General features: G+C 34.9%; 1 protein-coding gene across 1 annotated transcript; it reads right to left on the reverse strand.

Annotated features, from left to right (window-relative positions):
• Positions 1 to 10,532: 10,532 nt before the first annotated feature.
• On the reverse strand, positions 10,533 to 11,879 carry LOC131062430 (aspartyl protease AED3-like). The gene has a single exon (XM_059210210.1). It carries the CDS (start codon positions 11,877 to 11,879, stop codon positions 10,533 to 10,535), a length of 1,347 nt encoding a protein of 448 aa, XP_059066193.1.
• Positions 11,880 to 12,184: the final 305 nt, after the last annotated feature.

Genomic DNA, 12,184 nt, shown 5'->3' on the forward strand with positions numbered 1-12,184 from the left:
GGAATCTCAAGATAAGAGCAATCCTCCTTTGAGTAGTTTTAGGAGTGTTGAAAAAGAGGATAAAAGATTTTTCCTCATTAATCAACTGGCCCGATGCTGCAAGATAAACATCCAAGACCATACGCAAAGTATTAGCTTCTCTGATCCAAACAAACCCTATTAGAGTTGTGTCATCCACAAACTACAAGTGGGACTGAGGCTGCAAGTCATTACCCCATCTCCAACCCTGAATAATACCCAGACCCACATTATGCTTAATCAGCCTCCCCAGACTCTCAGCCAGAAGAATGAATAAATAAGGGGAGAGGGGATCCCCCTAACGGAGACCCCTAGATGCACCAAACAACTCCATATGATCTCCATTGATAAGTATAGAGAAAGAAGTAGTCGTAACACAACTCATAACCCACTAGATCCACTCGTCAACAAAACCAAATGCCTTGAGGATCTTCTCAAGGAAGGACCACCAGACTCTGTCGTACACCTTAGCCATATCCATCTTGATAAACATAGCTTTTTCCTTGGAGGTTTCTATCGAGTGAATGGTCTCCATAGCAATGACCACCCCATCCAAAATTTGACGCCCTTCCACAAAGCCACTCTATTCCTCAGAGATAACATTCCCCAAGCACTTCTTCAATCTGTCTGCTATCAGCTTAGAGGTGATCTTATAAATCACATTGCAGAGAGAGATGGGGTGGAACTGGCCTAACCAGTTAGCCCCTTCACACTTGGGGATAAGAGCAATGAAAGTTGCATTCAATGCCCTAAGCAACTTCTTATTCCTCTGGGATTCCTGCACAACCTCTAGTAAATCCAGCTTGATAATATCCCAGAATTCTTGAAAGAATTCAACTGGGAATCCATTCGGTCCAGGAGCTTTTCCTTTCCTCATTTGAAAGACAATCCTCTCAAGTTCTTCTAGCAAAATAGGACACAAAAGCTGCTCATTCAAATCCCCCAAGACAAGAGAAGGAATGCAAGTGAGAACCTGGTTCTCCTCCTTCGTTTCCCACTTGGAGTCCTCCCTGAAGAGGGACCAAAAAAACTGAGACGCCTCCCTAGATATCTCCTGCAAGGATAAGCACTGCTCACCTCTATCATTAACCAGAACAGGGATGGAATTTCCATGCCTTCTAGCTTTCACTGAGTTAAGAAGAAAACAATGTTCTTGTACCCTCCTTCAGCCAATCGATACGAGCTCTCTGCTTCCAATAAATTTCTTCCCTAAGCTCCCATTCCTCTACCACCTTGATAGCCCTATCTTCCTCCTTGAGAAAGTCCTCAGACAAACCTTTCTCTCTGATTACTCTGGTGATCTCATTCAGCTCAATTTGAGCAGCTTTTTTGGTGTGAAAAATATTCCCAAAACCTTGACGGTTCCACTGCTTGAGCTGAAACTTCACAAATTGCAGATGCTTGGCAAAAGAGTACATGCCAGTGCCAAAGGCCAGCCTTCCTTTCCTCCACCACTCCACAACAAGAGCCGACAAAGTAGGATCCTGAAGCCACATAAGTTGAAATTTGAATGAAGGTGAGTGAGCAACCTGAGCCAAAGAAGAAACTAGCTTGATGGGCTAGTGATCTGACCCTCTCTAGTCAAGAATCTCCGAGCTGGTGGACCACCCCTCACCAATCCAAAAACTCAAAACCAAGAAACGATCCAACTTCTCTACAATCCAATACTCTCCCACCCTCCTATTGTTCCAGGTGAACAAACCATTACCAGGATTAATGTCAACAAGCTACAACAAGGCAATATTATCTTGAAAAAGGAAAGAAGAAGATTCCAATTGCATCACCCCCCCTTCTTTTCACTCAACTCAAGAATGGCATTGAAGTCTCCTGCCATAATCCCAGGATGAAAAGGGGCCAGCCTTCACATACAGGAAATATGAGACCATAAGTTTTGCTTACCTTGAAGATCAGTGGGCACATAGATGTTAGAAAACAAAATGAATTCCCCAGTCTCAAGACTAGAGAGCACCCCAGATAATGACGATCGGGAGGCAACCCACCAAACAGGGTGGAACCTTAAGGGGTTCCAAAAACAAGCCACCCCTCTAGATGAACCAGCTACCCCAATGAGCCCACAGCTTTAGCACCAGGCCCATTATACTCTCCACAGTAAGTTTAGTTTCTTGCAAAAATATGACATTAGGCGAATGATTCCTAATCAAATCCCAAACAAATTTTTGTCTAGGGCCACTGTTCAAGCCCCTCACATTCCATGAAAGCACAATCATTTTGGAGGATTGGAAAAGTAAGAATCCAAAGTCTTTACTGACCTTGACTCAACCAAATTCTCCCCGATCAATTTAATCTTGTCCAAATCCTTCTTTCTGCCCACCTTTGAGCCCTTCTCTGATGCAAACCCAGATGAGCTAAAGACTTATTGCTTTTGACCCCAGCCGGTTCAAATTTCAAAGCTATTGGAGAGCCCTCCCCCTCAACCAAATTCACCTCCGACCTAGGAGTGAGTCCCAACTGAACCCCTATCAGTTGATCCATCTCCATCTGCTGGCTTCCAACGACTAGTAGGGCCTAGATAGGGTTCTCCATTACTCTTTTTGGAGCCCCCCTTAACACACCTTGATCCAAAGGGGTTAGCCCTAAATTAACTTCTTGATGGCAAAGGTCATCCAAGGCTTCAAATTTGTTGAAGGTTTCCTCCTCTTGTCTCTCCCACAAAGGCCTCTTTTGACCTCGGTTCCTATTCTTTTTCTTAACTGGGACAAAACCATCAGTACCCCCAACCTCAATAGACATAGCAACTTTCCCATTATCGGCCCTATCTTGGCTCAGTTCCGACTACTGAGGTTGGCGCACCACCGATTTATATCTAGGGCACTTACGCTATAAATGACCATACTCATGACACAACCAGCAACAAAAAGGTAAAGCCTCATAATCTAACTGTTGAACCTAAGAATAAGATCCTGTGCACATATCTATTGCATCTAGCAAGGGTTTACTAAGATCAATTTCAACACAGATATGCGCAAAGGTCATTACCTTTCTCCCCAGGGTTTACGTAGAGGATCCCACAGGCTTCCCAAGTAGAGCGGAAAGCATCAGGAGCACATCTTCTTGACAGCATTCCACAAGAAAATGTAGTAAATGAACCCACACAGGAACCCTATTCGGGAGCTCCTCCGAGGGGTTGAACCCTGCATGTCAGGGTTTGATGAACAACCCCACCTGGTTGTAGAAATACTGACCACCTTCGAAGAACCTATTGCGATCCTCCATGTAGTTGAAGGTAACCATGAAGTAGTTGTTTACCAATAGAATAATCTCCATTTCCCCCTCCGAGGCCCAAGTCCTTTGCGCCTAGTTTTTCAAAAACTGCAATGAAACCCTCATTCCCAAAAACTTGCAGTATAGAGAATGTTTTGAAAAATATTCGACGTCCTCCGCTATCATCTCCGGAGGAATAAACAACTTTGGCCTTTCGCTGCACCTCTCCAAGCAACCATTAATCTTCGATATGCGAGAGCTACCCGATCCCACTTCTGAGGAGAAAAGGTTATTATTGAATGTCTCCATGCCCTGCGATGAGGGTTTTGATCCCACCGCATCACAAAAATTCAAGGCTGACTGCTCCTTTGAAGCTTCCTCGCCAATACTCATCATAAAACCCGAAGAGGACGAAACCCTAAACCCCAAAGCGGCCCAAAGGAAAAAGATACCCCCCAAAACTCCACTCCTTCCCAACTCACCCGGGATGGAAGTCCACGCATGGTCCCCAGCCCATGTGTTGCCTGCTTAGAATGGCGGTCGAGCCGCGTAGCCTGTACCCACTCGCAAACCTCCGCATGTCTCCCCTTCACCCTCCTCTACTCCCCACACTACCCCTGAAAGGTATCTCTCCTAATGCTCTTCTTTTTAATTTAAATAAATATTTATTATTTATTTATTCCCATCTCTCTTTCCCAAATTAAATAAATATTTTATTTATTTAATTTATGTAGCCTTTCCTCTATCAATTAAATAAGTAAATTTATTTATTTAATTAATTAATTTAGTTATTTCTTCTTATCTACATCACAATGTGTCCCCCTAATTATCCAGTCCTCAATCTTAGCCCTCCATTTCATTTTTAACTTCTTAATGCAAACCCTTTATTTTTAGGATGATCTCTATAAAAGAAGCTTCCTCTTCTCATTTTCCATATAGCATACTTGGGGCATACCTTCATTCTATCAAAATCACTCTAGCAATACATCATCATAAATATATTTGATATTTCTTTAGCTCTTGTGCAAGTGCAACATAAATATGAGAGCAACAACATCAAATGCAAGGTCATGGATGATAGGAGAACAATGGAGAAAAGCCTACATTGTGTGTTAATGGTATAATAATTTCTATTTCATTGTTATTTATATGAATGGTAGATCCCTATTGATGTTGTGTTGAATTAGTTTGTAGATCTAAGGTTAGTGGTTAGATCTCTTCAGGGTTTACAAATAAGATTCAAATTTGACATAAACAATAATTAATTAATAAAATAATAATTGATTAAAAATAATAAATAATAATTAATAAAAATATTTTTGATAATAATTGAATATGTCATGATATTATAATAAAATAAAGATAAAAAAAATATAAATTAAATTTAAGAAAAATATTTTCTAAAATTAGTTTTTTTTTTATAAGTAATAAGCAATGCCATTGTATTAATAACTGAAAGATCACATCAATTTTAATGGAGGCCCTGCACATTGTTCACCAGAGGTCCACCCATAAACAAACCCATATAAACTATCCTTTGCTCTATTGTATACAAGACCAGGGGTGCATACAAAATTCCCTTCTATTTACAGACCCGAGCATTAGCACAAAAAGGCCCCCAATTAATTTCCCTTCTATCTGCCGAATTAACCTTACATACGCTTACTATTGTTCTATATCTCACTGTAGCATGGATATCTAGAAAAAACCATTCTCTATAATACTATTGTGTATCTTTAATAGGATAACCAGAAAACTAAGCCCTTTCAAGCTTACCTCCTACGCTTCACCTTGTGTTCCTGAAGGCTTCGATCAATGAAGACGCAGTCACCATGTGGGGGAAGTCGAATAAAAGTGGGCTACTTGAAACCTCTCCAACTCCGCATTCCAGTCAATTCTTGCAACAGCAAGGGGATCATATCCTTCTACAACTTTTCTAAAATTAATATTACATGTATTATTTTATATTAATTGCTTTTCTACACTTCATTCTCATGAAGTTAATAAAAAAAATAGTGTTTAAGATTTTCATGATTTAAACTTACATATTCTTATTTTGTTAGTATTGTCTTAAAAAATGTAATTAAATAAAATATTTAACAAAAAAAAAATGAAATAATATTTATTAGTTACATTATCCATTTTATCTTTAAATTTGTCTTAAAAATAAAAAATAAACTAAACATTTAAATAAAAAGATAATTAAGTAATTAAAAAAAAATCATAAATAGAGGGGGATTACTAGGAAATTGTAAGGAGAACAGGAGAAAAAGGATGGAAATGAGGCTTACTAAAATTAAAATTTTTAAAAAAATTAATTTCATGGAGAGTTTTGGGTATAGTATGGGAAACTTTCTAAAAGGATCTTTTTGACATTAAAACAACATCATCATCATATCTAATTGAGATTTTATGCTTAAAAAGTCCTCTTTAGAAAATTTATGTAGATCAAATATTCTAATATATAGTGCTAAGGCATGGTCTCTTGAGAGAATAAAGAGCTTAGAAGTGACAAAATTCAATAAGAAAGTATGTAAACATAATGTCACATAGAAATATCTTGTTTATTCTTATAGTTGGTTAGCAAAGTTTCTACAAAATCATTTTATTTTCATTTAATTGAAAGAAAACTCATCATGTTACTATTGTATTAAATTTTTAAAAAGGTGGTTTTGTGCCTTTCATAGATACCTCACCTCTTTCTTTATTTTAGATTAGGTTTTGTTTTTTTCTTTTCTCTCTTTGTACTCATTCATGACAAGGTACTTTATTTTATTTTCTTAAGGTTTGTCATAATTTTGGTCACATTTTTGAAACCCTTACTATAAAGGTTCATTGTTGTGTTTGTATACTTTTTCTATGATTATTGTATATTTAATGTACATCCCCAAATCTTAGATGATCCTATAAAAGTATATTTCATCATAATTTAACTATTATTCTACCATGATTTGATATCAATTAGAAAAAGTTAAAATTACATAGAAATTGGTCAACAACAAATAAATCTTTCTATGCATTCAATTAATTGCAAAAAGATTCTTAATCACATGATCAAGGATTAGTTGAATGGAGAGATCAATGATAAATGATTCCTTACAAATGCTTCAATAAATAGGAGTCTTGAGTAAATTGAGAAGACTAAAAGTAAAGTGAATTTCATTCAATTTCATGGAAAGTTATAGCTAGCAACTTCATGAAAATTTAATTTTTAAAGCTCTGATAAACAACTATTATTCCCTACAATGACATCATATCTAATCAGCTATTTTTATGCTAGGTAAGTCTTCTATAAACAATTAAGGTATACTAAAACTTCAAATATATAATGCTAAGAAGAGGTCCCTTAAAAGGTTAAAGAGCTAAAAAGTTACAAAGTTTAATGAAAAAGTATGTAAATATAATACTACATACTTGTTTATTCTTATAATTGGTTATGAAACTCCTCTACTAAAGAGTTCTTGTTTCAATCCAACTCAATAGAAATATCTTGTTTATTCTTATAATTTGTTATGCAACTCCTCTACTAAAGTCTTCTTGTTGACATCCAACTCAAATTTTTTTACCACCCTACCATTAAATTAAAATTTAAAAATGATGGTTGAAAGCCTTGTATAAATGCCTTTGCCCAGTTTTTCAAAAATAGATTTTATTCCATTGGTTTATTGTTCTATCTCCAAGGTACTAATTTTTTTCCCTTAATATTATCATAAATTTAGTTACATCTTTAAATTGCTTACAATAAAGGATCATTGTTGTGTATACAAACTTTTCCATGATTATTGCATATTTGATATACATCCCTAAGTCCCAGATAATTTCACAAATGTCTATAAATTTTATAAATATGATGTACAATTGGATATGAATATGGACCAAAATGAGTACCTAAACATGTTTTATATTCAAACATCATTTCCTCGTGACAAAATGACTAGAAAAATATTATAAAATGGAATTTTGTGAAAGCTTGACCTTGGAACAAACTTAAGTTGACTCACATTTTTTTATATCTAGTCATTTTGTTATTTCCAGCTTAAACTATCTTATTAATAGTTTAATCATTCATTTCTTAAGAGATTAGTCTTGAAGAAATTTCTTCTAGAAAAGGGACATGTGTGTGGAAATTTTAAAGATCTACAATCGATGTCTACTTTCACTCAATTTTTGAATAAAGTGGTGAGGACATTAAAAGTGAAGTCTTTATACTAATTCCTCTGAAAATCCTACACATTTATGGCACCTACCAACTTCCATACAATAATTAATGACAATATACATTAACTTGTTATATGTGGTATAAAATACATTTAATTGAGCATTTCAAGACTTAGGAATTATAGTATTGATCTTAAAGGCCTACCATCTAGTAGAATGAAAATAATTACATTCAACATTGATTACATTATGAAAGTAAATTTTTAGGGATTATTTGAATCAATAATATTGTGATCTAGTAGAGTTAAGAAACTATGGTTAACGAGAAATAGATGAATCATTAGATAAATCCCTAGATGATGGATTTGATTAACAATATAAATGCTAGTGTATGGGATGAAAAATAATCTACAATTTATAAAAAATGAGGGTTAAATAATAAATATAAAATTACTAAAAATGTTTCATGGCATACCTTAGTATAAAATGTCAAAAAGAAACAAGAAAGGGTATGTTGGGAAATATTACATTTGTAGTTAGGTTTTTAGTTGGATTAGATTAAATAAAATTGTTTTCCATAGGGTAGTTTGTATGGGAAACTTATGGATTTATAAGACAATACATATAAATGTAAAATCATCAATTTGAATTCCGAACAACTCAATAATATAGTCTATGTCTACTACAATGATGTAATTTGGTAATTATTGTTGTGCTCCTCCATTTTTCAACATGGTATGAGAGCATACATTATTCTTGTGCCTATTAAAAGATAAAGGAAAGTGCTAGATGATGTGTCTTTTTATGATCTATAATAAAGGTTGAGGTAATCTATTGGGCATTGAAACATATTTGTTTAAATGGTTTTTATTAGTTTGACACAATCACATTAAAACTACAATAACTTTGCCATTTCTCAATGAAATTTTGAAATTCAAACAATTCTTGAAAGTAGAAGAACAAAGCTACATGACCCATAAACATTTTGAAGAAATTTATAGTTCAAAAAAGAAATATAGAATGGAGAGTGGTATACAAATTGAAAAATAGGTGCATCATCCATCTTGGCAAAAAAAAAAGGTTCTAATCCAATGAATGTTTATTGGGGAGTTCCTTGTTGGGTGTGAGAAAGAACAAAGAGGAAAGAAAAATAATTGTACATTAATATTCTTTTAGTGTATTTAAATATTCTTAAAATTCTAGGTTTAAATTGATGAGCTTGAGAACAATCTATGTATATTTGTTCCAATTTGATTTTCTTACATTCTATGATTCATTTTGCAATCTTGGCAAGAATGTGGGACAGTGATAGTGGTGCGAAGGTGAAACGTATGTTTGAGAAAAAGAAAAGTAAATATCTACTATTAGTGTGTGTGAAGCAACATAGAGGTATTATTTGAAAAATCTATCACAAATTATTAATTTTTTAGTGTGGTATTGGTTTAGAAATTTGTAGAAATTATTTTATGCATCTATATGGGATAAATAATGGAAGGGCTATTTTATTGAAACTAAAATTACACATGATAAGGGTAATGTGCTTTGATCTTTGACCTATAAGGATAATTTAATTTTGGAGTTATAAGATGATTTGATCATTGTTATTATTTCTTGTTTATTAGAAACTAACTAAACAATCAGGAGAGAGTTGTTAAGTTAGTTATTATTTGGCAAAAATCACATATTGTATAATATATAATTCTATCTCCGATAAATATATAATGTTAAAATCCATATGTAAGTGGATTGGATTGCGACTAATTGTTATCTTAATATAATATTATTTTTTATTTTAGAAACAAATATGCATGCCAATTTGAAACATGGCATCAATCTCTTAAAGAAAATATTATTTAAACCTTGTTGATAGAATTGCTATCTTTTGAGTAATATCTATTAGAAAGGTTGTAACTATCATTTAATCATGGTTATGATTCCGAATATCCTTACCTCTATGATCAAGAATATCGAGGAAATTGCCAAGTTCCTTGATGGCTCCAGCACTTCCAAACCTGTTGTAGACCTAGATGTTGATGAGGATGCTATTGAGGCAGGGAATGTGGAAAGTGCTCCTAGTGGTGCGGCCAAAAGGACTAGGGCAAGTATGAAGAAAGTTGCTTTGGCCTCTTCCAAGGAAATCCCAATGCTCAGGGATAATATCAAAGATTTGCAAGGGATTAACGAAAATTTGGCTAATGCCCTTAAAAAATTAAGTAATTTGTCTTTTTTATGTTTTGGCTGGATATTGCTGGTTTTGTTGGGCTTTTATGTTGGTTTTTGCCCAGAACTGTGCTATTTTTTTTGCAAAATGTCTTTTCTTGTTTCTTAATGCTATTATCTTTTAAGGATCTATTGTAAAGGGTTTTGGGGTCCCTTCAAAACCTGTTTTTCCCGTAATCAAAAACTATCATTTTATCATTATAGTATTAATTATTACTTTATAAGTAAACTATTAAGATACTCTCATTAAACAACTAATTATTAATTTAAAAATAGTACATGTTTGTTTATTATAAATTGTGAGGTATTAGCACTTCTTACCATTGATTGATTATTGCTAATCTTACTTACCCATCAAATGAAAGTTGATTATGGTAAATAAAATTTATGAACAAAAAAGTTAAACAAAACTTAGTTACTTTTGCTCGAATGCATAACTACGAATATGTTGTTGAAATATTTCTTAACGTTTTCAAAATGAAATAATTTTCTTGCATTGAATTTAATTATCTTTGATTCTAAAATATTAGTAACATCATGATTCCCCTTAATTAAATTATATAATACTTTCTATTGATAGGATAGCTACATGATAGTGTCATTGGAGAAACCCTATTATAGATATATAATCAATACAATGTAATGAAATTTATTGTTATAGGATATTATTAATTTACTCTGAAATATTAGTAACATCCTTATTTCTCTCAATAAATAGAATACTTTCTATTGATAGTTTAGCGACATGATAGTGTCATTGGAGAAACCCTATTATAGGCATATAAGCAATAGTGTTTAAGAAAGTTTATTATTATTATATGGTGTAAATTATTACATTATGATAATGTTTACAATGTCATGCTGCTCTTTGAAGAACTTCATTTATTGCAATAAAGTGTTTGGAACCAACTCCCTCAATGGTCGCAGTTTTCTTGGGCAATACCAATTCGAGAACCTGGTACATCATATACGATTCTTAACTTCTGTTGCTGAGTATTTCCAAACACGGAATCAAACCCACTTCCTGCAGAAGTGAAAGCAAAACATACATCGAACCATTCTTGTTTCTCATCCACAGTAATCAAAACACTCTCCTGGGGAATATCCAAGAACAACTTTCCTTGAAAATGCAAAACAACTCTCGGAGCTACAACTTTTCCACCAGAAGGAATTCGATAGCAGGTATCAAGATTCCTGAAGGGCTCAATCCTGGTTAATTTCATCTGGCGACGAAAAGAATCACGGACTTGACTGTAAAAAGGCTCGACCAATCGAGTAAAAGCAGTTCCAGAGTCTATAACCATCTGCAATCCCGTTGGAGTGGACCCTGAATATTCCTGAGGCATGAGAAAGTGGTCATTACCGACTCTAATTGCAATTAAGCCCACGCAATAATAGTTGGGATAGTTTTGTAGCAGTGGCGTGAAGCGCAAGCCCTGTGTGGAACTCAGGCTTCCTTTTCCCAGGCTGAGAGTCCCTGAAGAACTCTTCGAGTCTATGCTAGGAAGACAATGTGAAAATACCTTCCCAAACATAGACTCAGTCTGAGAAAGAAAGGAAAGTTTTGAACCCCTTCCTAAACCGATCACACCGGGTGCATCTTCCAAAATTCCTCTCCGAACGGTACTGCACCCAAAAATGAATCTGGAAAGATAAGCATTTCCTTCCATTGTGAGCTCATCGGAGGACAAGAGAGCGTCCACCTTGGATTCATTCGCATACTTATCCGCATACCCTAACTTGAAGGTACATGATTTATCATCATCAATGCAGATTCCATTCGCTTGCTCACACTGATCAGAATCACAGGAGATGTGCTTGAATGTAGATGACTTTTGGGACTCGAAAAGCTGTGGGGTTTTGCAATTCTGGCAAGATTTGCATGGGATCCATACAGCATTTTCTACCGTGTCCACTATGGCGTATATGTTCTGAGCCGGAGTGCCAAAGCCCAGTTTAATTATGTATTTTCCATTGATTGTGGCCGCTCCTGAAGCCAATGGAATCTGGAATAAAGCTTGTTGGCGATGGGTATCGCTCTTCAGCCACTCTGTTATGCGGCTCGATCTTGTGGAATTGGAAAGACGGAATGGAGAAACATCACTATGAATGCTGATCAGAGGAAAAGTTATGTCCCCGGCATTTGTCGTGGATATGTTTGAGCCCACTTCCTCTTTGAAGGATTCCAGTGACTCTGCTGACGATGAGGAGCAGCAAGATAACGATAGTAATGCCAATGATTGTAGAACCAGCATAGCCATGGCTAAAAAAAAAAATCCTAACTTCCTTCTTCAGTTGCTATTAGAGAAGGGCAATAAACTATCTTCTTCTCATACTATGAGAAAGAAACGTTTGAGGGCTATTGATCCAGAATATGAGTATAAATAGGGACCGTAATTTTGCATGCCATACCGTCATTTTTAATACGTTATCTAATACCGGTAAAGACATAAATTGCTTAACAACTAAAGTAAACCTTCTTACTATTATTATGTGATGAGGTGTTTTAAGTTCAATATGCGATGAATCCGTGTACATGAAAACTGAAAAATAGTACATAACTGTA

This window comes from Cryptomeria japonica, chromosome 8 (assembly GCF_030272615.1).
Source record: "Cryptomeria japonica chromosome 8, Sugi_1.0, whole genome shotgun sequence".
Taxonomy (NCBI): Eukaryota; Viridiplantae; Streptophyta; class Pinopsida; order Cupressales; family Cupressaceae; genus Cryptomeria; species Cryptomeria japonica.

Coding starts and splice junctions, on each gene's coding strand:
- LOC131062430 (XM_059210210.1), bottom strand. CDS start 11,879: ATGGCTATGCTGGTTCTACAATCATTGGCATTACTATCGTTATCTTGC.